The sequence below is a fragment of the Colletotrichum orchidophilum genome, assembly GCF_001831195.1.
Source record: "Colletotrichum orchidophilum strain IMI 309357 chromosome Unknown Scaffold_21.1, whole genome shotgun sequence".
NCBI classification, from domain to species: domain Eukaryota; kingdom Fungi; phylum Ascomycota; class Sordariomycetes; order Glomerellales; family Glomerellaceae; genus Colletotrichum; species Colletotrichum orchidophilum.
The window spans coordinates 347,825-367,559 of record NW_019172977.1 but is presented as its reverse complement, the minus strand read 5'-3'; the positions used below and the strand labels follow the sequence as shown (position 1 = coordinate 367,559).

General features: G+C 50.5%; 7 protein-coding genes across 7 annotated transcripts; 4 read left to right on the top strand and 3 right to left on the bottom strand.

Moving 5' to 3' along the window:
* Positions 1-1,881: 1,881 nt before the first annotated feature.
* CORC01_03557 (uncharacterized protein) lies at positions 1,882-2,158 on the top strand (the record flags this gene model as incomplete). Its single annotated transcript, XM_022615206.1, has 2 exons — positions 1,882-2,009; positions 2,062-2,158. 2 exons carry the CDS (start codon positions 1,882-1,884, stop codon positions 2,156-2,158), a joined length of 225 nt encoding a protein of 74 aa, XP_022478384.1.
* A 66-nt stretch (positions 2,159-2,224) lies between these two features.
* CORC01_03556 (uncharacterized protein) lies at positions 2,225-2,637 on the bottom strand (the record flags this gene model as incomplete). The annotated part of the gene is made up of 2 exons (XM_022615205.1): positions 2,225-2,303; positions 2,459-2,637. The coding sequence occupies 2 exons, from the start codon at positions 2,635-2,637 to the stop codon at positions 2,225-2,227; spliced, it is 258 nt and encodes an 85-aa protein (XP_022478383.1).
* A 143-nt stretch (positions 2,638-2,780) lies between these two features.
* On the bottom strand, positions 2,781-3,206 carry CORC01_03555 (uncharacterized protein; the record flags this gene model as incomplete). Its single annotated transcript, XM_022615204.1, has 1 exon — positions 2,781-3,206. The coding sequence occupies one exon, from the start codon at positions 3,204-3,206 to the stop codon at positions 2,781-2,783; it is 426 nt and encodes a 141-aa protein (XP_022478382.1).
* A 4,189-nt stretch (positions 3,207-7,395) lies between these two features.
* Positions 7,396-9,429, top strand: CORC01_03554 (uncharacterized protein; the record flags this gene model as incomplete). Its single annotated transcript, XM_022615203.1, has 1 exon — positions 7,396-9,429. The coding sequence occupies one exon, from the start codon at positions 7,396-7,398 to the stop codon at positions 9,427-9,429; it is 2,034 nt and encodes a 677-aa protein (XP_022478381.1).
* An 838-nt stretch (positions 9,430-10,267) lies between these two features.
* Positions 10,268-14,140, bottom strand: CORC01_03553 (uncharacterized protein; the record flags this gene model as incomplete). Its single annotated transcript, XM_022615202.1, has 4 exons — positions 10,268-10,330; positions 10,591-11,298; positions 11,421-12,589; positions 12,796-14,140. 4 exons carry the CDS (start codon positions 14,138-14,140, stop codon positions 10,268-10,270), a joined length of 3,285 nt encoding a protein of 1,094 aa, XP_022478380.1.
* Positions 14,141-14,991: 851 nt separating this feature from the next.
* CORC01_03552 (uncharacterized protein) lies at positions 14,992-15,831 on the top strand (the record flags this gene model as incomplete). The annotated part of the gene is made up of 1 exon (XM_022615201.1): positions 14,992-15,831. One exon carries the CDS (start codon positions 14,992-14,994, stop codon positions 15,829-15,831), a length of 840 nt encoding a protein of 279 aa, XP_022478379.1.
* Positions 15,832-16,236: 405 nt separating this feature from the next.
* CORC01_03551 (uncharacterized protein) lies at positions 16,237-19,595 on the top strand (the record flags this gene model as incomplete). Its single annotated transcript, XM_022615200.1, has 7 exons — positions 16,237-16,286; positions 16,391-16,619; positions 16,680-16,736; positions 16,812-16,877; positions 16,933-17,160; positions 17,294-17,438; positions 17,521-19,595. The coding sequence occupies 7 exons, from the start codon at positions 16,237-16,239 to the stop codon at positions 19,593-19,595; spliced, it is 2,850 nt and encodes a 949-aa protein (XP_022478378.1).
* Between the last annotated feature and the right edge of the window lie 140 nt (positions 19,596-19,735).

Here is a 19,735-nt window from a genome sequence, read left to right as displayed (position 1 = left end):
GTAGGTGCCCCGTCACTCTTGTGTCCAAGACGCGAGATCTGAGCTTGCCCTGTGTCGGGTTGATCATCGCAGTGGTCGGTCAGGGGTATCAAACGATTTTCAGTCGTGTCTCTGGGTCCACGCGCTAGCACATGCCATACTATGCACAGTACGGATACATCTTACATCTGCTAGTAAATCCTAGTTAAGGTACCTCCGTAGGGATACCATGATCGCTATCGAACCCAGTTTCTGTTCAAGGATGGATTCGTGGAATCCAAGATTGCCCCCATGTCTCTAGATGGCCTCCGCTCTCTATCAAAAACGTTTCGACTCCAACTCAGCATCGGCAGCATGCCGCTACAACTGCCAGGTCACACATAAGGTAGCTCATCGGTATTGACTACAGCAGCAAGCATTCCACAAGGTGTCTTTAGCCTACCCGCCTGCCCGACCCCTCATTTGTTGTACCACCAAGAAAACGCGTTGTTCTCTATCAATCTCTTTGTGTCCCGGACCAGACACTAACCTTTACCAAACCTCCCAACGCCAGGCTTACCAGAGATGGAGAGAAGCTCCCAGCGCAACTGGCTTCCGGGCCGGGTCGTACCTTGAAGTCTTCAAAGAGCATTCATTCTTGGTGCACCAAATCCAGGGGCCGAGACCGACGCACCCTAACAGCGGAGCGGTGACGGATCCAGATGGATCAGATGGACCTTATTTTCCCAGGGGAATCGTGGTTCGCTGCTCCAACGTCGTGTCCGGAAAAGGGTCGTCCGCTCCGTTCACGATTTCCCCCATTTCCCGCTCCACGTGAGGAGGACAAACTCTGGCTAAAAGACAAGACGAGGCAACGCAAGGCCAGAAGGAGAAGGCCACATCGTCCCAGATCGTAAGGTGGCATCAAAACAATTCCGAACTCGAGAATGGTTTCCTTTTCTAATGCAGCTATTCCCGAAACTGTCGCCTCTACTCTCGAGTTCAGTCACCCGACTTGGGGCCAAGCCGGATCATGGATGCCCTCTGCCTGTTTGCCCGGCTATTGTCTTGGCACAGGACGCACACCTTGACTCCGCTGAACCTGCCTCAGCCGGCCTGTCAAAGCAGCGCGTCTAGGTGCTGCCGGCCCCTGTCCCGACTCCCAGCTCCAGCTTGATCTCCAACTCTAGCCCCAGCTCTCTAGCGCCGACTTTTCTTTGTCTGCGACCGATCCACAAACCAAAGCTCCTTTGATGCCCCTTGGCAATAAAACATTGAGAAACAACAGTCTCACCGGCTATTTGGGGGTTATCAGTATGACAATTCCCCGACCTTTTGCCTTGTGAGCGTAGAGGCCACCTTGTCACTGAGTCTCTTATTCTGACCCTTGCGAAGAAACCGCCAATTCAAGACCCCTGACTCTAGAGAACGTGGAAACCCACATGGGTCCGCTGATCAGAAACGCAATCTTTAAAGCCGAGACAGAAGTTTACAGAGCTCCATCTTGCATAGCACAGAGAGGTTAGGCCAGAGTAAACAGGCTGTCGACTGCCCGCCAACATAGCATGAGAAAGAGAGCGTTTAGGTGCGACTCGAGCTGGTCGGCAACTTTTGACGGACTCATGCAAGGGGTCGCCTGCTTCCGCCAGGTCCCTTTCATGACGCCGGTTAGAGTTCAACATTCCGTATTCATTGATTTTTGAGATTAGCAGCAGAACGAGGTGCACTTTTGCGACCGGTCGAATGGACTCTGGCTCAATCTTTGCCCTCCTTTTCGAGTCCCCTTTCAAGCCCTCTACCATGGTATGGCAAGCCACCTTGCTTCCCCCCGCTGCGCCGACGGTCGCAACTTAAGCTTGGCAGCGCCGCTAATGATACCGTGCCAATACCGATACCCACTGGCTTAAAAAAAAGTCCGTGGTCATGACGCCAGCGGATCACCGGCTCCGTCGTTGGAATCTCCTCGGGAGCGGCGGCAATGCCGGCAACGTCGGTCAAGCCGGCGCTCAGTTCCGGAACCCGGAGCCGCTCCAGGCTCGCCACGGGAATCGGTCAGCTAAGCATAGGGGAGTGAATCCATCTGCACATCAACAATAACTATAGCCAGGCCCAAAGCGGCTTCTCATTGACGCCGCTCCACGTCGTGAAAGCCATCCGACACAGTGTGATCAAACTGACTGTGTCCTGGCGCGTCATGTAGCGTTTGAGCCAGCATTGGATCAGGTACGTGAGCGGCCTCAGGAGCCAGAAGTAGACTTGGAGAGATTCACATCTCGGATGCCAACCGTGACTCCTGCTCCACTTCATCAAGACGGCCAACAAGCTGTTGGACCTGCTTCATATTCCTATTCCAAGGTCGGATATGGATACAATTTACCTGTGAAAAGAAGTGAATCTGCCTGTCGAGGGCTGTTTTTGTTTTGAGAACCAACTCGAGTTTTGAATCATGAAATGCTTGGCAACTGGGCGCTACCGTGAACATACTCATACAATTTCATACCTTCCCCTGGGAGACAGCGTAAACCTCCGCACCCCCCTGACCATGCTCTTCACCGTCAGCCTCTGTCGCCATGCGAGTTCCTCGTCGTCGACTTGATGATCTGGCTCGGCGCAGTCCTCGACGAAAAACGAGACGCCCATGCTACGCATTTCCAGCCTCGGTATGGACTCTAGGACCATTTGAAACGGCGTCAGAACCTTGCTCTTCTCGTCAAGGATATTCTCCGTGTCAAATACGGCACGCCAGATGATTTGTTATTTCTTAACCCCCTCGCCTTTTGATAGAAGCATAGCTAACGTAATCACCGACGCCGGGGCAGCCATCAGGCGGGATCAGATGCTGCCGCTTTCGGGATGCTTCCGCTTTCGGGATGCTTTGGACCTTCTTGATTTTCATCATCCGGCAAAACAGTTATCGCCTCGGCCATGGTCGCCATTAGGGAGGCTACCATCAACATCCAGCTATGGCTGGAGTCTCTGTGTCTACCCGAGCCATCGGTCATTTTAGCTTCGGGTTTTAATCGCGCAGGATCCGTTGCCTGCATTTCAGAAGATTCTTGGACGTCGTCCACCGGGTGGGGGTCCTCTTTGTTGGGTTTATGCTCACTTGCGGTTGACGAGCCTGTCCCACTCGCTTCCGAGCAAACGACCACTTCTCCCTTCTTTTGTGCCCAGTAGCTCTCAATCTCCGCTTTGCGTTTTTCTATTTCGCCTTCGAGGGTCCAGACCCACAAACCGCCGTCATTCATGACTGTCAATAATCCAGTCCTGATAGTACCCCCGTCAGGGTTCAGGTCAAGGAGGAACATTCATTTTCGATTCTCGAGTGCGAGTCCATGCGGTAGCTGGTCGACCGACTCTATCATGCCATCATCTGCCGAACCTCCATGGCTGTTTCACTTCCAGTGGGAAGTTGAGTTGAGGATTGAATTGGCTACTTGATCCTCGCCCTTGGAAATCAAAGCCTGGACGATTGCAAACAGGAGGTGCGAAGTAGCAAGTCTGATCGTATTCGGTGGTGAATGGCAAGGACCTTTTGCCACATGAAGTTGCTGCCAGGATTCGGCATACTTTGACTTCAGAAGGCTCAAGTCCACAAAGAACGGGTTCCAGCTCGTTTCCATCGCCAAATACATGTTGCGCGTGAGCTCATGCATCTATGTAAATTCAGCATCGCCGGGTGATGAGAAATCTTGTAAAACATTAGCAAACCCGTACGATATCATCATTTGGGAAGGTCGACTAAACATACCCAAGGCGTTTTTCGTCTCCTGCTGTCGATACCTAATTGTGAGTCGGAACTGGGCAGCATTTGACAGAAATACTTAGGCGATTAGAATTGGTAGAGGTGAACAATGGCCCAATCTGTTGTCAAATCGATAGCAGTAACATGACACGGTCTCATGCACTACTGAATATTCAATGATAAAGCAGGCTGTGAAGTGACTATTCCCGAGAACAGCCATCTCACTGGAACTCTATGACGGGCTGCCACAGCCTGCCTTCCCTCTGCATTAGCGCTTACCCGTCATCGGCGCTAATAAGAACCGTTTGAGCTCTAGGAAAGTTGATTTACTGATACGGCACAGCAATGATACGACCAGGCATTAGCCACTTGTGTCTAAGGGTAACTCTCTGAAATGGTCTGTCTGCCTCGTACTGCCTGATTTGATTTCATTAGGGCTTACTCGCATGCCCATGTCTTTCCCCTCTGCACTTTCAGTGTCCGCTTCCTACGCACGACCCGGCTGTTGTAGGCACAAACGTGTGGTCTACTCCTCCCTCAGTTTTAAATGTTAACGTCTGGTTTCCTTCCCCATTACCATAAACTCCGTCTTAGCTTGGATCTCTCTCTCGCCTGCAAGAAGCTTCGCTGGAACGGATCGTTTGGGAAAATGAAACTTATCCCACAGCCATTGGCAACATTTGAAATGCCTCCGCCGCCGCTGCGGTCTAAAATCGTTGATTTATTCATAGTGCCCACGGATGACGACAGCACCGAGACTTCCAGCAGCGGTGACGATGCTCCCGAAGAGCCAGCAAGGAGAAGGAGCCCATCCAAGTTGGAATGATCTCCCTGACCAAGACCTTCAGAGGGATGACTACCGACAACCCTGGCAAGAGTGGGCGCCCGAGGACATATGTATCAACTCTAAATCAACACCCGCTTCACTCAAGTTTGCCTTTATTGTGCGGCGTGAGAAGCAGAACGGCGATACAGAGGAGCCTGTTCTAGCTCTAAACTCTGTCGCCGTGCAAACCCCTCTTATTAAACGCAGCTGTATCCGGTATTCGCTGGCTACAGAGGTATTAACACGAAGCTGAAGAAACTCGACTTCCGAGCCCCCCTGCGCGAGTTCTTTTATAGATAAGAGCGGTTTTTTCTAAGCCGCGCCAAAGCCCTAGAGCGACGAGTAGGACAAGATCGGACATGCCTACTACAAGCTCCTTTTCGACATCATATCTACCGAAATCCATCCGCATATTAAGCAGGCGGGAGACTTGCTGAGTAACAACGTGATCTTGTTTAATTACGTCCAGGCGCTTTTTAAGCTAGGCACCGAGGTCTATTCCTATGTCGATGATATGATCACTTGTATCTTTTTAACAGAGGAACTTACTAAGAGTTACTAAGCGGCGTTAAGATTTAATCTTTCTTACCGTTGTATTAACATCGACGGAGACACCTTCGGCTACTGTAAAACATTATTAATAAATAGAGAGTTTAAAATACAAAGCCAATATCGGAGCTGAACGTGCTGCCTAGCTACTTGAAGCCGGACATTGAAAGTCTTTGGAGTCGTCTTAGAGAGAGAGGACGCAAATTTGCAGTATTAAAGGGCTTTTATGAATATCGACCTTTTTATAGAGCCCTATGTAAACAATAGTTGAGTTCTGTAATTACACTTTTTTAACTGGAAGAATACCTCTTACCTTGGCCTGAAGGTTGCTGACGGAAGAGTTGTGGTCGACTGCAGCTCATTCCTGAAATAGAACGGCGGATTAATCGGCCAGATCGATCCGCTCAATTAAATAGTCACCTCGGAGCACTTGAGTGGCTTGAGCCTGCTTAACGGTACTTAAAATAGTAATAAAGAAGCCGATATGTTCTTGCCGCTGCCTTTTTAATTGATGTAGTAAAGAGCGAGGCAAATGCGCTGAAGGTTTACTTTACCCCGAAAGTAATTAAAAAGATATGCGTTCTATGCGTTTGTGGCCTTTATGACTTCTATATTAGACAGAGCCAATAGCTGACACACTGTGATAGTTTCTAAGTCTTTATTCAAGGAGCATTATCCGTTGTGCACTCCGATAGTAAAGGGGTTCTGTCTTAAGATACAAGATTAGGTGAAACTGCCGCCTAATACTTTTAAAATCTTATTTTAACCTAGTTTAATTTAACGTCGACCTTATTAAGGACATTGTTTGGGATGACGGTGCTTTTGAACAGCTCGTTCGGCCATATGACTACAAGCGCGTTATATGGGTATTTGTTGAAGTGCAGATGTCTAATGTTAACGAATTTGATGAAATTATAAAAAGAAAAGGTAATCATCAATTTTTTTACTGCAGGGCCAAGATCTGACCATTATGAACTATAGGAAAGGGCATCATCATGCTCCTTAGCGGCGAGCCTGGAACTAGGAATATGCTCATATCCAAGTCAGGTTAGTATTGACAGTCGCCAGTCCTCAGGTCTTCAACTTACATGGTCCGCTCCAACTACCTTAGTCTCTGAGACTCTGAAGAGGCCTTTGTACAGTATGAGCGCATGCGAGTTGGGGCAAAGTGCGGACGAGGTTAAACAAAACCTGTGTCGTGTGCTTAAGCTCTGGACCAAGTGGGGCGCAGTGCGCGGTGCGCTTCTAGACGACCTAGTGCAACGTCTTTCTTGAAAAGCGCTCCACTTTGGACCTGCATAGGAATACCTAAGCTCGTCTTGGTATTCCTCCGCCTATTGGAATGCTACTAGGGCGTTATGTTCCTCATAACTAACTAAGGTGGGCATCGTCGTTTGACCTTGTATTTGAGTCGCGTATCCACCTTACAATTCACTTTTCTAACCTTGATTTCGTAAGTAGGCTGGCTATATATTTGGAAGTTGTTTATCGACCCTAGCTCAGGAAGAAGCTGTAGCGTCTCGGAAGTGGATCTGGATTCGCTTGTAAAGGCCGAGCTTAACGGCCGGCAGATTAAAAGTGTAATAAAGCCAGCGCGGCTACTGGCTATAGGAAACAACACGGCTCTGTTATTGAATTATATTGAAATGGTGATGGGGATTAAATGGAGAGATCCCGCACGCTTTGTAAGTGCTTGGAGCACTAAGCATATCACAGCTACGGTTTTAAGAGATTTGTGTAGACTTGAATATCTTCCGTTAGGGAAAGTCATTATTACTAACCAAGGCGTCAGAAAATAATGGCATACCTGAATCAAAGTTTCTGCTTAGAATAGCCACTACGCCGCCTCTTCAGCTGCCAAGCTGCCAACCGCTGTTTTCTACTTACCTTGTGTTACGGTTGTCCGTCAGCGAGCCGACGAGAAGCCCACACAGGACACTTCCTCCAGTCGGAGGTGAGAGTGCGACTTTTCGCCGTATTTTTGTGGTCTAGATGTGCGGCACATTTAGATCATGTGCCCGTTCAAAGTTGGACAACATCTGCTAGGGGCTCAGCCTGATCGGCCAGCGGCATCTTTTGATTCCCTCAAGAATCCTTTCATGCGTCTGAGAGGATTACCCCGCTTCTATGTAGCACAATATCATTCCTCCCCTTGTCAAGTCTGCCTGCCTCCTGCCTCCTGCCTCCAGCCTCCTGGACCATTGAAACCTGCGACACATATCCGACGAGATACGCTGAGAGTATGTTGGTTTGAATTATCCACCATTCTCTGATTTCACTTGATACAGTATAGCCTCAAGTCCGTCGCATCGCCGCCATGGTCACGGCGACCCCCGACGACTATTGCTCAGCATGCCACGACTTTGACCCCCAGGGGCCGCTCCACGAGCGCGATGCCGTCCTCCGCGACACTTTTGGCATCCACCGTGTGGCCCTCGAGAATCGGACGCCGGCCGAGTTGCAGCGTCGCCGCGATGACTGCTACCGCTGCGCCGTGCTGCTCGCCGCTGCCTACAAGCTGGCCTCGGACTGGGACAAGATGACCATCTGGTTGGAGGACCATCAGAACCCGAAGATCTCGCTCATTGGCAAAGACGCCTGCTCCTTCGAGCTGTACACCACCGAGGCTGACAGCACAGTCAAGCACCTCCATCCGCTCCTCGAGGTACCAGCCACTCCGCGCTCCCAAGCTACCATGGATTTCATGGCCCGCCAGATGAAAGACTGCCACGACAACCACGAAAAGTGCAAGATCAATCACGAGTTTATGCCAAAGAGGCTCATCAGACTCACCGACAAGGGCGGTCACATCATCCACCCCGACGAGCCCGTGCCCTACATTGCACTGAGCTACTGCTGGGGCGGCAACAAGAACATCCGCACACTACGCGCCAACATCACGGCGCATATGGACTCGATCAACCTGGGCCACCTACCGCGTTGCTTCCGGGACGTCGCCGTCATCGCCCCGCGCCTCGGCATCAATCACCTCTGGGTCGACAGCCTGTGCATCATCCAGGATGACCACGACGACTGGGAGGACCAGTTCCCGCGCATGTCCTGGGTTTACAAGAACGCGAGCGTCGTCATCGCCGCCGCCGCCATCGGCAACTGCCAGGAGTCCTTCCTCGGCGACGACGAGGACGACGAGAGAATGCGCCGTCCGGAATCGTTCGTCATCCGCGACGCCCATCCCTCCCAGCCCGCGCCCGTGCGGGCACGCGCCGTCCCGACCATCGGCCTCCACGAGGACCTACAGTCCTTCTACAGCGCGCGCGACCCCCTCGACTACCGCGGCTGGCCCCTCCAGGAGCGCCTCCTGGCCACGCGCATCCTCGTCTTTTCGCGCACAGAGCTGCAGTGGTCGTGCCAGACCCTACAGGCTTGCGAGGGCGGCCACACGAGCTCCCCCAACCACCCCTTCACCCCGCTCATCACCATCGACACAGCCGAGAAGGCGTATTCGCTCTGGCACAGGCAGGTCATGGAGTTCTCCAAGCGCCGCCTCACCTTTGAGGAGGATAAACTGCCCGCCATCTCGGCCGTGGCCGGTCACGTTGCCGATGTCACCGGTTCACGGTACATAGCCGGCCTGTGGCGCGATAATCTCATCCGTGACATGTGCTGGGAGCGCCACATGTTCGAGAGCCTCAAGTGGGAGGCGACGCGCCTCTGGCGCGCTCCGTCCTTCTCCTGGACCAGCGTGGCGGGCAACGTCTTCTACAACGACAACTCAATCGCCGCAAAGGGCTTCTACGTCTCCCAGGTCGTCGACGCCGAGGCCACGCGCCAGAGCAACCCTGTCTTCGGCCAGGTTGTCGACGCCTGGGTCGACATGGAGGCGCCGCTGATCGAGGCCACCCTTGAGACTCATCCGCCCTACGACGGCAGCGACCTGTTCAACTACAACAACCCCGGCGCCATGTTCCCCCACGGTCACCCAGAGACGCTCTTCCTCGCGAAAGTCGGTGGTTGGCAGATCCCCTTCCGGGGTGACACGCACCTGGCGCCGGGGCCGATCCGCGCCACGAGGAGGGAGTTTGCCCACGGGCTTGGCAACACGGCGAACCGCGTTAGGGACATTGACAGCGTCGAGCTGAACCCGCCCGTGACGGTATGGGTGATGATCGTGGGGTGCTGGTGGGAGCATACAAACAAGTACCCCAACGGCCAGCGGTGGGTGACGAGTATCATCCTGGGACGGTCGGGGCGTCTGCCCGGCGCATACGAGCGGCTAGGATATAAGAATCAGCCGTGGCCGCCGTGGGAGAAAATTCCGCAGGAGGACTTTGATAGGATCAACGCACACGTCAACAACGAAGGAGAGAAGTCGCATTTCCGCATTGTCTAAGTGGAATAATTTATTTAAAATTTCTCAATAAAAGCAACTACCCAGCTTTTACAGTAACGTTTAGAAATGATATACTCCCCATACGAGTCGTCACCCAAATTGCACCGCACGCATCCGACGACTAATTAAACTATCTTTTTCTTCACCAACAACAAAAGAAAACTTTTCTAACCAAGAACGTATCATTTCCTCAGTCTAAGCTTGCAAAATAGATCAAAATAAAGTATGGCTGCACTTGCTCGTGTCTACAATGTCCCGCGCAATTATCTTCGACAGAAACATCAGTCCCCGGTATTCGTTGGCCTTGGGTGGGAGCGGAGATGTCCCGGAACTCGAACAGCTGTCCGACCTCGCCTCCTTCTAATGGCTGGACGCCTGCGCGGAAAAGAGCGTCAACCCCAGCAACATCAAACTTATCTTCCTAGTTCACATCCACCACCGCCCCACCTGCGCCCTGGTCTTGCAGGTGCTTCATGATGCAGGGTTCAAGAGTGTGCCGGGATGGAGTAAGAGAGCGGTGTTTCCGATGGAGACTCGACACGGCCTTACCATCCTCGGGAGCAGACACGGCTTCGGCCCTGCCTTACTCCTCATCCAGCACAAGGAAAAGCTTGGTAATAAGAAGATCAAAGAGGTGGCGGTATGGGAAAGCGGGAGCGGCTTCAACTTCCACACGGACTCGGAATTTGCGCCCCTGAACCTGGGATTTACGGTTACGGACGCCTGAGAGCCTATGTTTATAGTCGAAAGATTCCATAATGTTGAAAGAAAGAAGGAAGCGATGCCATCCTCATCCTCATAAGCGAATATGATAGTAAAATCACGTGCAAAACCATGACTATGAGCTGTGAACATTGATAACGGTTATTGGCGCCCTGAATCGCCAGAGGCCGAGGAAGCCCTGAGTGTCTCCGTCAATACATCTTTGAAACTCCTCGCCTTTCTTTGTTACTTAACTGGATATGCCCAGTTGAATTCTTTCCAAGTGACCCAAAACGAACTAAACCCTACGCAACCCTTTTCCCTCAACGATAGATGGCTAATACCGAAAAACTCTTCGAGCCAACTTTGAACCGCACTTCACGCTCGGCATAAGTTTCGACACAAAGTTGCAATGGGTCTTAAAGATTGAGGCAAATTGTTCGCCGCTCCACCTCGTACATCGTACTTCCTCAGGTCCTGGATAGCACGCGCGAATTCCTTGCTCGGATTCGCGAACTTTGTCCCACTTCGACTACCCGAACTCAGATTATCCAGCGCGCTTTGCATGCCCTCATACGTTGCAATCTGATCGACGAATTGTTGGGTGATTGTTTCGGAGCGGTGGGCCTCAGGACCTTTACACGTATTTGTATAGTGATGTCCCAACTTGGTGCAGTGGATGAGGAGCGCCGCGAGCCCAGCTGCCAGGGCCGTGGCAACTGACGAGCCTGTATGCCCATTCCTACTCACGAGATCGCTGATTTGAGGGCCCAAAGCCTCTGACATGGTACCGTTTTCATGGGCGTCATCGTCAAAAACGTCCTTGATATCCACACCCGGAAATAGGTGGTTCAGCCCGTTTTGGTCGGTGACTTCTGGCCAGACCTGACCGTGCGGGTCAGCAGCGCCAATGCAAAACACTTTGGCGTTGTTGATTTCCCGCGGGAACTCTCCTCTACCGTGCTGGCTGCGTGCTCGATTTCCATCGTCGCTCGCTGCGCAGAACATGATGGGTATGCGACGGCGGGGACGACCGGTGCCCTCACTCGTGCTCACGGCATTGCGCAGCTCCATGAGGGTGGTCTCTGGAATCTTGTTGTTGTCGTTCCGGATGGTCCAAGACATGCTGATGATGTCGACGTCTTGTTCTATGGCCTCTCTGATAGCCTGCGCAAGTCAGCCAGATCCATAGCTTGTTTGACCAGTGGTTGAGATCCGGTTCCGTTGGTTACGCAAAGCTCAATGAAAAGTTTCTCTTGGTGGAACTTGGAGGTTGATAGCATGCTTACCTTGGCTGCACTGCTCGCATCAGGTAGTCGCCGGTTGCTTGTTGCGTCTCGGACGGTCTTCAAACGATAGGGTATGATGTCTGCGAATGGGCAGATGCGGAGAATTGACTTTGCCATGAACGTGCCATGTCCACTGACAGACGAATAAACCGGGTTTGGTCCATCAGGCGTCTGGTCGAAGCTACGGCCCTCCAAGAAGCGCGACTCTAGACTCCGCATACTTTTACTGAAGAGATCAACACCGTCGTCGATCAATGCAACTCTTACTCGACGCAAGTGCGGATCCTTAAAGTCATAGTCTGGCAGTTCCTCCGGTGTTGGAATAATAGAAACAAATTCCTCCACGTACTTGAACCACGGCTGCTCAAAAGATTCTAAGGCAGAACCCGGAGTGCGCTCGGATCCAGATGCGCCTGTCGTCGTAACTCTGCCCATATCCACAACTTCAATGGTTGGTAGGCCCTTCGAGTCTTCGGAATACCCATATTCTTGGGTCATCGTGGGCCGCCTGGGTAACTGCTCTTTCACCGGCATTTGAGCCTTGGTGGAATCCTTATTCGTCTCTACCATCTTCGTCGGCCGTCCCCGCGGCTGCTCTATGCGCCTGGAGAAGCTCTCAATGTTAATCCTTATGCGGCTTTCCTCGATCGAGGACGCCACGTAGTAGATATACACCTTTTCCAGATATTGAAGTGCTGGTAGTGCCTCGGGCTCGCTCCAGCCGCGTAGGACAGAGTTTCGCCCGCTCCAATGCAGGTGAAGCTCGCGTACCTGCGGCGTCGCCGTTTGAATCACCTGGGGGCAAAGATCTTCCTTGTGCCAGTCGAGCACCTCCACATCAAAAGATGGATGAACCTTTTTTCCGTGCACAATACCCGCTAGAGCCGTTTCAATCTCTTCGTCTCGGTGAGGATGGTCGCCGTCATAAACGACAACTTTGTAAATCTTGCGTACACCCCACTCCCTGAACCAGCGAAAGAATTGAAGGTGATCTGTGTAGCGTGATGAACCAGAGGGGGTTTTCTGGTCATTCTCGAGAAGAATCGTAGCCGGCTGAAGAAACACATGGCGGAGAGTGTGGTAATGATCCCTTTTGCCGAAATAGCTCCTCACTTGGGCCTCTGTCATATCTCGGTATTCTTTAGCCGTATCCATTGCGAAATAATAGTCTGAGTCCTTGCCGATTAGCATTTATATTATATCAATTAGCGAGAGGAAACGATTCCAGTACAAAAAGGAAAGCCAGGAAACGAGGAAAGAGCAAAGACAACACCACGCGGATTACCGAACAAAGGTCGTGATGAGCTAAGCTGAGCTTCCACATAGGCAACAGTCTCTAAGCCGCAATGATTTCTCTCAGGGTCTGCACACTTACGCTGCTCGTGATTTCCGAAAAACTGCTGGATCTCATTGTCGATCTCTCGGAACGTAGTCTTCTTCTCGTCATCGTGGAAAACCGTCGACCGCAAAAAGCGGACTCCCAGCTCCTTACAGATTACTTTACTAGCCTTGTCTGCAGCCTCAACATCTTGCTTCGTGACACGTATCTCCTTGGGCTTTTTTCGATTGGAAGCACCTCCGTTACGCATAAATAGACGACGTGAAACCTTTCCTTCTTTTCCTCGCGCTTCCCGAAAGGGCGACTGATCAATAACCGATCCGGTGATGACGGAGGGTCGGTTAGGCTTTAACATGCTTGGGTTTCCCGTTCTGCCAGCATTAAGATTTGAAATTGCAAAAGAGCTTTGGGAAGGCGAAACAACACCGTTGTCTTTTCCCACCAACACGGACTTGGATTGTGTTCCCTCAAGGCGCCTTTCGCTCGCGAATTCAGAGGCGGCTGGTCGTTTAGCAGAATCCAGTTGCGTTGGCGTAGATGTACGCATTGGTTGGGAATACTGATGATGCCAAAATTCTTTGGTGGCAACATGCCATCTATAGACGCTGTACTCAGGCTGAGGAGTAGAGCTGTCCGCTTTCCACGGCTGAAGTCTGACCTCCTTGGTCACAAAATCATGGATGCTTTTGGGGCATTTGTCCAGAATCAGCATCACGAGTGCTAGTTGACGTTCGGGATTGCTGATACACAAGTCGAAACGCAAAGCTTGCTCCAGCGGGCTCAATCCATTGCCAGTTTTACAAAGCATCTCTGGAGCTGTGAGATTGACAAGAATCTCTAGAAGATCAATATCGACCGGGAGCAACTCGTTGGGTCTCTCATTGAAGTTGAAAGCAGCTCGAATAATGGCGCGGCCAGGTTCCATGGTATCGGGATTCTGTTCGTTGTCTTCAAACCAGGTTTCAACGAAGCCAAGAGTTTCTTCGGCCAGCGAAGCTAAGTTGCGGTTCTTCATGTCCCGTGCCATAAATTCGATGACAATACGAATCATTCTTCGTGAGCGTCTCCTGATGAATTCAAGCAGCGGAATGTTGCCACCAAAGTCCATCAGAATAGCTTGCGGTGCAATTTTGAGAATGGTGTTCAGGACCTCCACAGGACAATTGTCTGCTCTGTTGATATCGCGAAGAAATTGGTGAAGAATTGTGCCGTCTTCGTCAATCATCTCGTGGGGATGAACATCGACAAAATAAACAAGTTCTTGGATACGTTGCTTCTCGGACTGGGGGTCTCGTTGCTCGTCCAATTTCATGGCGTCGATCTCGTTCAATATATGATTTATGACTTCTTCGAAGCCCAACTCAGGAGTCGGCGTGTCCATTGTTGTACGGGATCGTCAGTGAATTCCTGACTCTCCAAAATGAGGTGTGTAGTTGCGTTGAATGATTGCATTGACCTCAAAATCGCGTACTGGTCTGCACAATAACCAAGTCAGCAGCTACTGATAGTCAGTCGCACTCCCAGATCGATGTCCATGCCGAGGGGAACTTGTCTTACTCGCACTTTCTTGCTTCTGCATTTAGGCGCCGCTGTCTCCGTCAGCGAAACGCCGAGACCACGGCCCACATGCAGCATGGTCATATATAGATACAGTATGTTACATGGAGTAGTCGGTCCTACTGAGGGATAGGACTAGGCGCAGAGATGCAAGTTGGTCACACAACAACTTGACCATACTTTCGTCGCCACCACTAGTTGACATCTAGATACCCAGGTGATACAAAACGGCATCATACGATTATCTGCAGGAAGTTTGTCAAGGCGAGAAGGTCAGCAAGGAGTTTTTCTGCATATGCAGCCAAGCCAATATTGCATCCGTCTCTGCATATTTGATACTGAACCTGATGCTGTCCGACGGCGATAATTCTAAAGCAGATCACTGGCAACAAGGCGTCAAGGTCAGGAGTAGACTATATGCTATTTGTTGTCCATGAAAACCCTCGCACAATTTTAATGGCACAGTTCACAGTTGCCTTGTGTTGCCGCCGCATCCTCCATAAAAGAGTGGACTTCCCCTCACGGGTAAGCTTCTTCCAGTGTCACAATCAAACTACACTGCCTCGTTGACTACCAAGCAATCACTCGCTCCTCACACGATTCTTCTTATCTCTCAGATACTCAACAGTCAAGTTGACGGATACCAAGTCGGAACACGTCTCAGACGTTGATATAATGATCGACTTTGCCCTGGGTGTGATCAGCGAGGCGGAAAGCCAATTTCGATTTAACTCAGACGGTATCTATACCCCTCGCGAGACTGGAGTGTTGGTCCGCTGTTCCTTAACCGACGTGGTTCACGGCCAAGCTAGTCTGGACGATAACACCCCATGTGTCCTCATTGTTTTTGATTTTCAGCTCGACCGGATCAAAGCGACGCGAAGGACACACCAGGCCATTATCAGCCTCACCCTTCCTGAGGGCATTCGCGTGCGCAAAGGGGGTCTATCACCAAAGGGAAGAGTTTCATTCCACCCACAAGCAAAAAGCATCTCGCGTAGCAATGAGAAAAACCTGGCCGCGGGCTTCAGTCATGGGGCTTCGGTTGAAGGAGGTGTCAAATCCGGCGAGACAGTCAGTTTGGATACGATGGAGTACGCCACTGTCAATGGATGGACAACGCGACAACCGAAGGCCAGAGTGAACGACAAGCGGCCACACAACTGCGTCAAATGGGCGCTACTGGAGAACCCAGCCCTGCCCAAAGACGGTGTCCCTCCTCATTTTCGTGCCGCTGTCTTGCTTGAGCGATACAGTGAGAATATGGTGGACGCACCCTTCGTCATCGAGATGGAAATCAAATCCACTGTTGATCTTAAGACTTCGATTGAGAATCTCACGGTGATGTTCGGGAAGATACCTCGAGGCTGTTTGAAAGTCGACCCCAGCAAACCATCTACAGCAAACTTACGCAAGTATGACACGACACAACTTGCAGATATAGTGGGCGACCTTTGGAGATTGTCTTCTGGTGCTTTAGAAGCTGGACAATTTTCCAGAGACTTTGTACAGTAGCAGGTACTTAATGTATATTCTGGGCGAGGTGCATATCAATACTTTATTCACACCGCTTGAGGCTCCTGCACGTAACCCTGCGGCTTTCTCTTAGCCTCGCGTAAAGGACAAAGAAACTCCGTAATGGGTCAGAGATAGCCAAAGGCAGTCGCAGGCTCCCGCAATTGAATTGCCATGTACCTCTAGGTAACCAACTTGGTACCACCTAAGATCTACGGTTGGATTAGAATTAATCCGATCTGAGCAATCAGCTAATGTACGAGAGGCCTATGGTGACCTTCTTCTTTCTTTCAACCCATCTTTCTCAGATCTCTCTGTTGTCAGTTTGGCATAAGGGAACTATTTTGCACAGTTCCGCAGACGGTAACAACCAGAACGATACTCGTTCCTTCAAGAGATACGATCATGGAGTTAATCGATACATTCGATGCTGAGGATGATAGCCCAGACAAAGAGTATGTTGCGCAATTCCCCCCGCCAAACAATGCTGCTTGGCCATCCAAACTCCCTTTTCTTCAATTTCATGATTTAAGGTATCATAGAGACTGATGAGTAAAAGTATCCTTGTGGTCCATGGGTTGTCGCGAAGGGGTGGCAACCCTTGGAAGGCCACTGCGACCCGACCAGCCTGGCTCAGAGAAGATCTGTTTAATAGTAGCAATGCTAGCATTCTCGGTTTCAATTACGACAATATCTTCAACAGTGAGAAGCTCATGTGCAATCAGACTGGGTTAAAGCTTGTTGTTTGCCAGCTGTTAGACGATATCGTGGCTTGGAAGGAATCGGAGGTAAGTATCTCTCATCAATGTTTCCAGCGTGAAACACAACTGCTGACCGCCTCTTCAAAGGGTGATCGTCCACGTGCCATTCTAGCTCACGATATAGGTGGGATACTTGTTAAGATGGTGCGTGAAGCAGTAATAATCTGAAAGTCTACTTGTATCCGTAGAACCCGAGACTAACCGCACACTTGATACCAGGCTTTAGTCATTGCCTCTAGCAATCTGGGCAAGTACAGTCAATTGATATCCTCTTTGTATGCTTTGGTGAGTCGCCCTAGAAGTTTCATCTCAGGGAGCTGCAATGCTGAATAGATCAAAGGTCTTCATCGGTTGCCCACACAAGACGTCCAGCTCTGAGTCACTCGTTAATGGCTTCGCGACTTTGATTTGTAACGCTCGCAGCATCCCTGACTTTGGCCTCCTTCAGGCTGCCAAAGACTGCGCCAAAATGACCATCGATGTAAATTACCTGTTCTTAAACAGCAATATGCCTTTCAGGATGCAGATCATCAGCGTTTTCTCTGAAACGCCGGATCCCATCGACCGAGTAAGTACGATCCATTCACCCTTGCTTTGTTCTGAAAGAACGTCATTATGGTCGAGAAAAGTCAGATAGCGATTTCGAATAGTTCATAATAGAGCTTCTCATCATCGTTTATATTGAGTTCTGACTCCTTTAGATCTTTGATGAGTTTACTGCCACGCTTGACCTCAGCTGCGAAAATCGCATCGGATTGCCCCACCCTCACGACACTCTGCTCGGTCACGAACTCGGAGACAGGGAGAATCAGCTACTAAAGGGGACACTTGAATTTCCAAAGCCAGGTAATACATTTCTTTTGTACACTGGCTACACTATCCTCAATTGCTTGTGATAATAGCCACTAATCGACACTTGTCACAACAGGAATTTTCAGCTGCCAGGGCCTACAACTTCTGCTCTCAACTGTGTCTCCGCCACCTACTTTTCAAGCCGGTCTTGAATACGACACATCGGATAAGCTACGATCCGAAGAAGAACTTGAAGAATGGATAGAAAATCCTGCTTCCATCAATCCCGGATACATCTGGGCTTCTGCGGAACTATCCCCGTCGAGTACAATAGGCAGCTTCGTTCGATTGGTATCGGAAGCAAACAAGTTTACAACCGGAACAGAAATTCGGACCTTTGCATTCCAGTTTCGGAAGCTCAAACTCCATCCCGAAATTGACTCGGGGTTCCGCTTGAGCATTGTGCAACAAGTGCTGGAGAGTTTTCTAGCTCAGGCTCTTGCGTACATATCCCCTCAAGTTGAACCGAACACGGCGTTGGCAAGCTTGCTTTCACTATTTGAAAGAACTTCTTCATCTGCGAAACCACTGGGAGAAGACCTGTTGAAAGTTCTATTCGTCGCTCTGAATTGTTATCTTTGGCGCAAGGACATACGCGCCATCTGGTCTGTTTGGAACCTGGAATATTGTGGTGGTGATACGGAGGTGACCACATTGCTGGGTAGCATCAAAGCGCTTTTCCGATTCACCATGTTCAAGCCTGCAATCGTCTTTTCCTGGTCAGGACATTCAACATCCAATTTCGGAAGAATCATGCAGGACGCAAACATTCATCGTTTTCAACTGAAGTCTCTCTATCAACGGTCCCAAGACAATAGCAACCGGTTCTCTATCGAATTCTTCGCTCCACCTGGCAGCTATATGGGCCTTGGTACTTTGCCGGAATCGATCGATACTATCTTGCGCGACACCAAAGACAATCACCTTCGCGGGACTTTCTTGCAGTGGGTCATCAGGACAGCGCAGACCAGTGTATCGAGGGCCCAGTGGCTACAGAGAATCCATGAAGTTATTGACGACGATGGAAAGCTTGAGCCACAACGTCTTCAAATTGCAATTTCAGGTTTCCTCGCAAGAGAAGATAATGTTGTTGCAAACAGCGCCCTTCACTGGGTTCAGTTCTGTTGCCGGTCCCTATCTCCGACTGAACTAGTCACTGCTTTAGCCCTGGAACAAAGCATAGTCGGATCAGAAGGGAGCGATTTCTCCGCAGATCAAAACCATCGTGGAAAAGACATGGAAGATGCCCCGTCTATCGGCTTTCACTTCATTCATGACCATCTTTCTAGTCTTATAGAGGTGATAGACAATGAGGTTCGGCTTACTTACGACAATATGGAGGAACCAAACGACACCGATCCATGGCATTCTAGCAATTCCAAGTCGAACTTGCTGATCTTGCGTTGTCTACTTCGACATTTGTGTGTTGAGGCTGAGCGGATAGGCCCCAACGTTTCACACTCTGGACTAATACCACCTTCGCTGTTCCATCACGACTTCACGGCGTACGCTGCCAACTTTTGGCCACATCACTACAGACTTGCTCGATGTCACCCATCTACAAAACTAGAAGCCGAATCCTTGGTAGCCAAATTTCTGAAGGAAAACCACGCAGCGAGCCTGCTTATGCTCCGATATGCTCAGAACACTGTGTTAGAGGTCTCCGATAGGACGAACACTGAACACACAACAGCTACTACTGCGGTGGGCCTTCTTGCATTGTGTGGTTTCAATGACATCGAGGAGATTGGTATACTGGCCATCTGTCCGGGATGGGAAAGTCGCCCAAAGACTGCATTTCCTGCGCTTTTGGAGGCAGTCAGGGGCGTTCATACGAGACTCCTCGAGAAGCTTTCTGTTTCTGTGCTAGGAGATGAGGAAGCGAGAAAAGTCTTTTCTGCGGTTGAACCAGGAAAGCTCACGCATGACTGCATATACGATCTTCTCCGACAAGCGCAGTCCCGAAAAATTTTTCAAATCCCTCTCGAGTTGATTTCGTGCGCTGCTTTCGCCGGCATCGGAGGAATCGCCGAAAGCATCAAGGATGGTCCCATTGACAGCTCTATATCGTTCACATGGTTGCTGAGAGCCATTTCTATCCCGAGTCTGGAGACCGCTGATGCTTTCACGACTTGGAGAGCCTCACCTTAGCGATGGTCAGAAGGATGATATCCTCTTCGTTGCATGTCTCGTTTGGGAACCCAAGAACGTCCTTGCACTCATAGGCTGGCTCAGATGGGATACCTCATTCCGATCTTTGCGTATGCTGATCTACTCAGGCAGTCATGTTG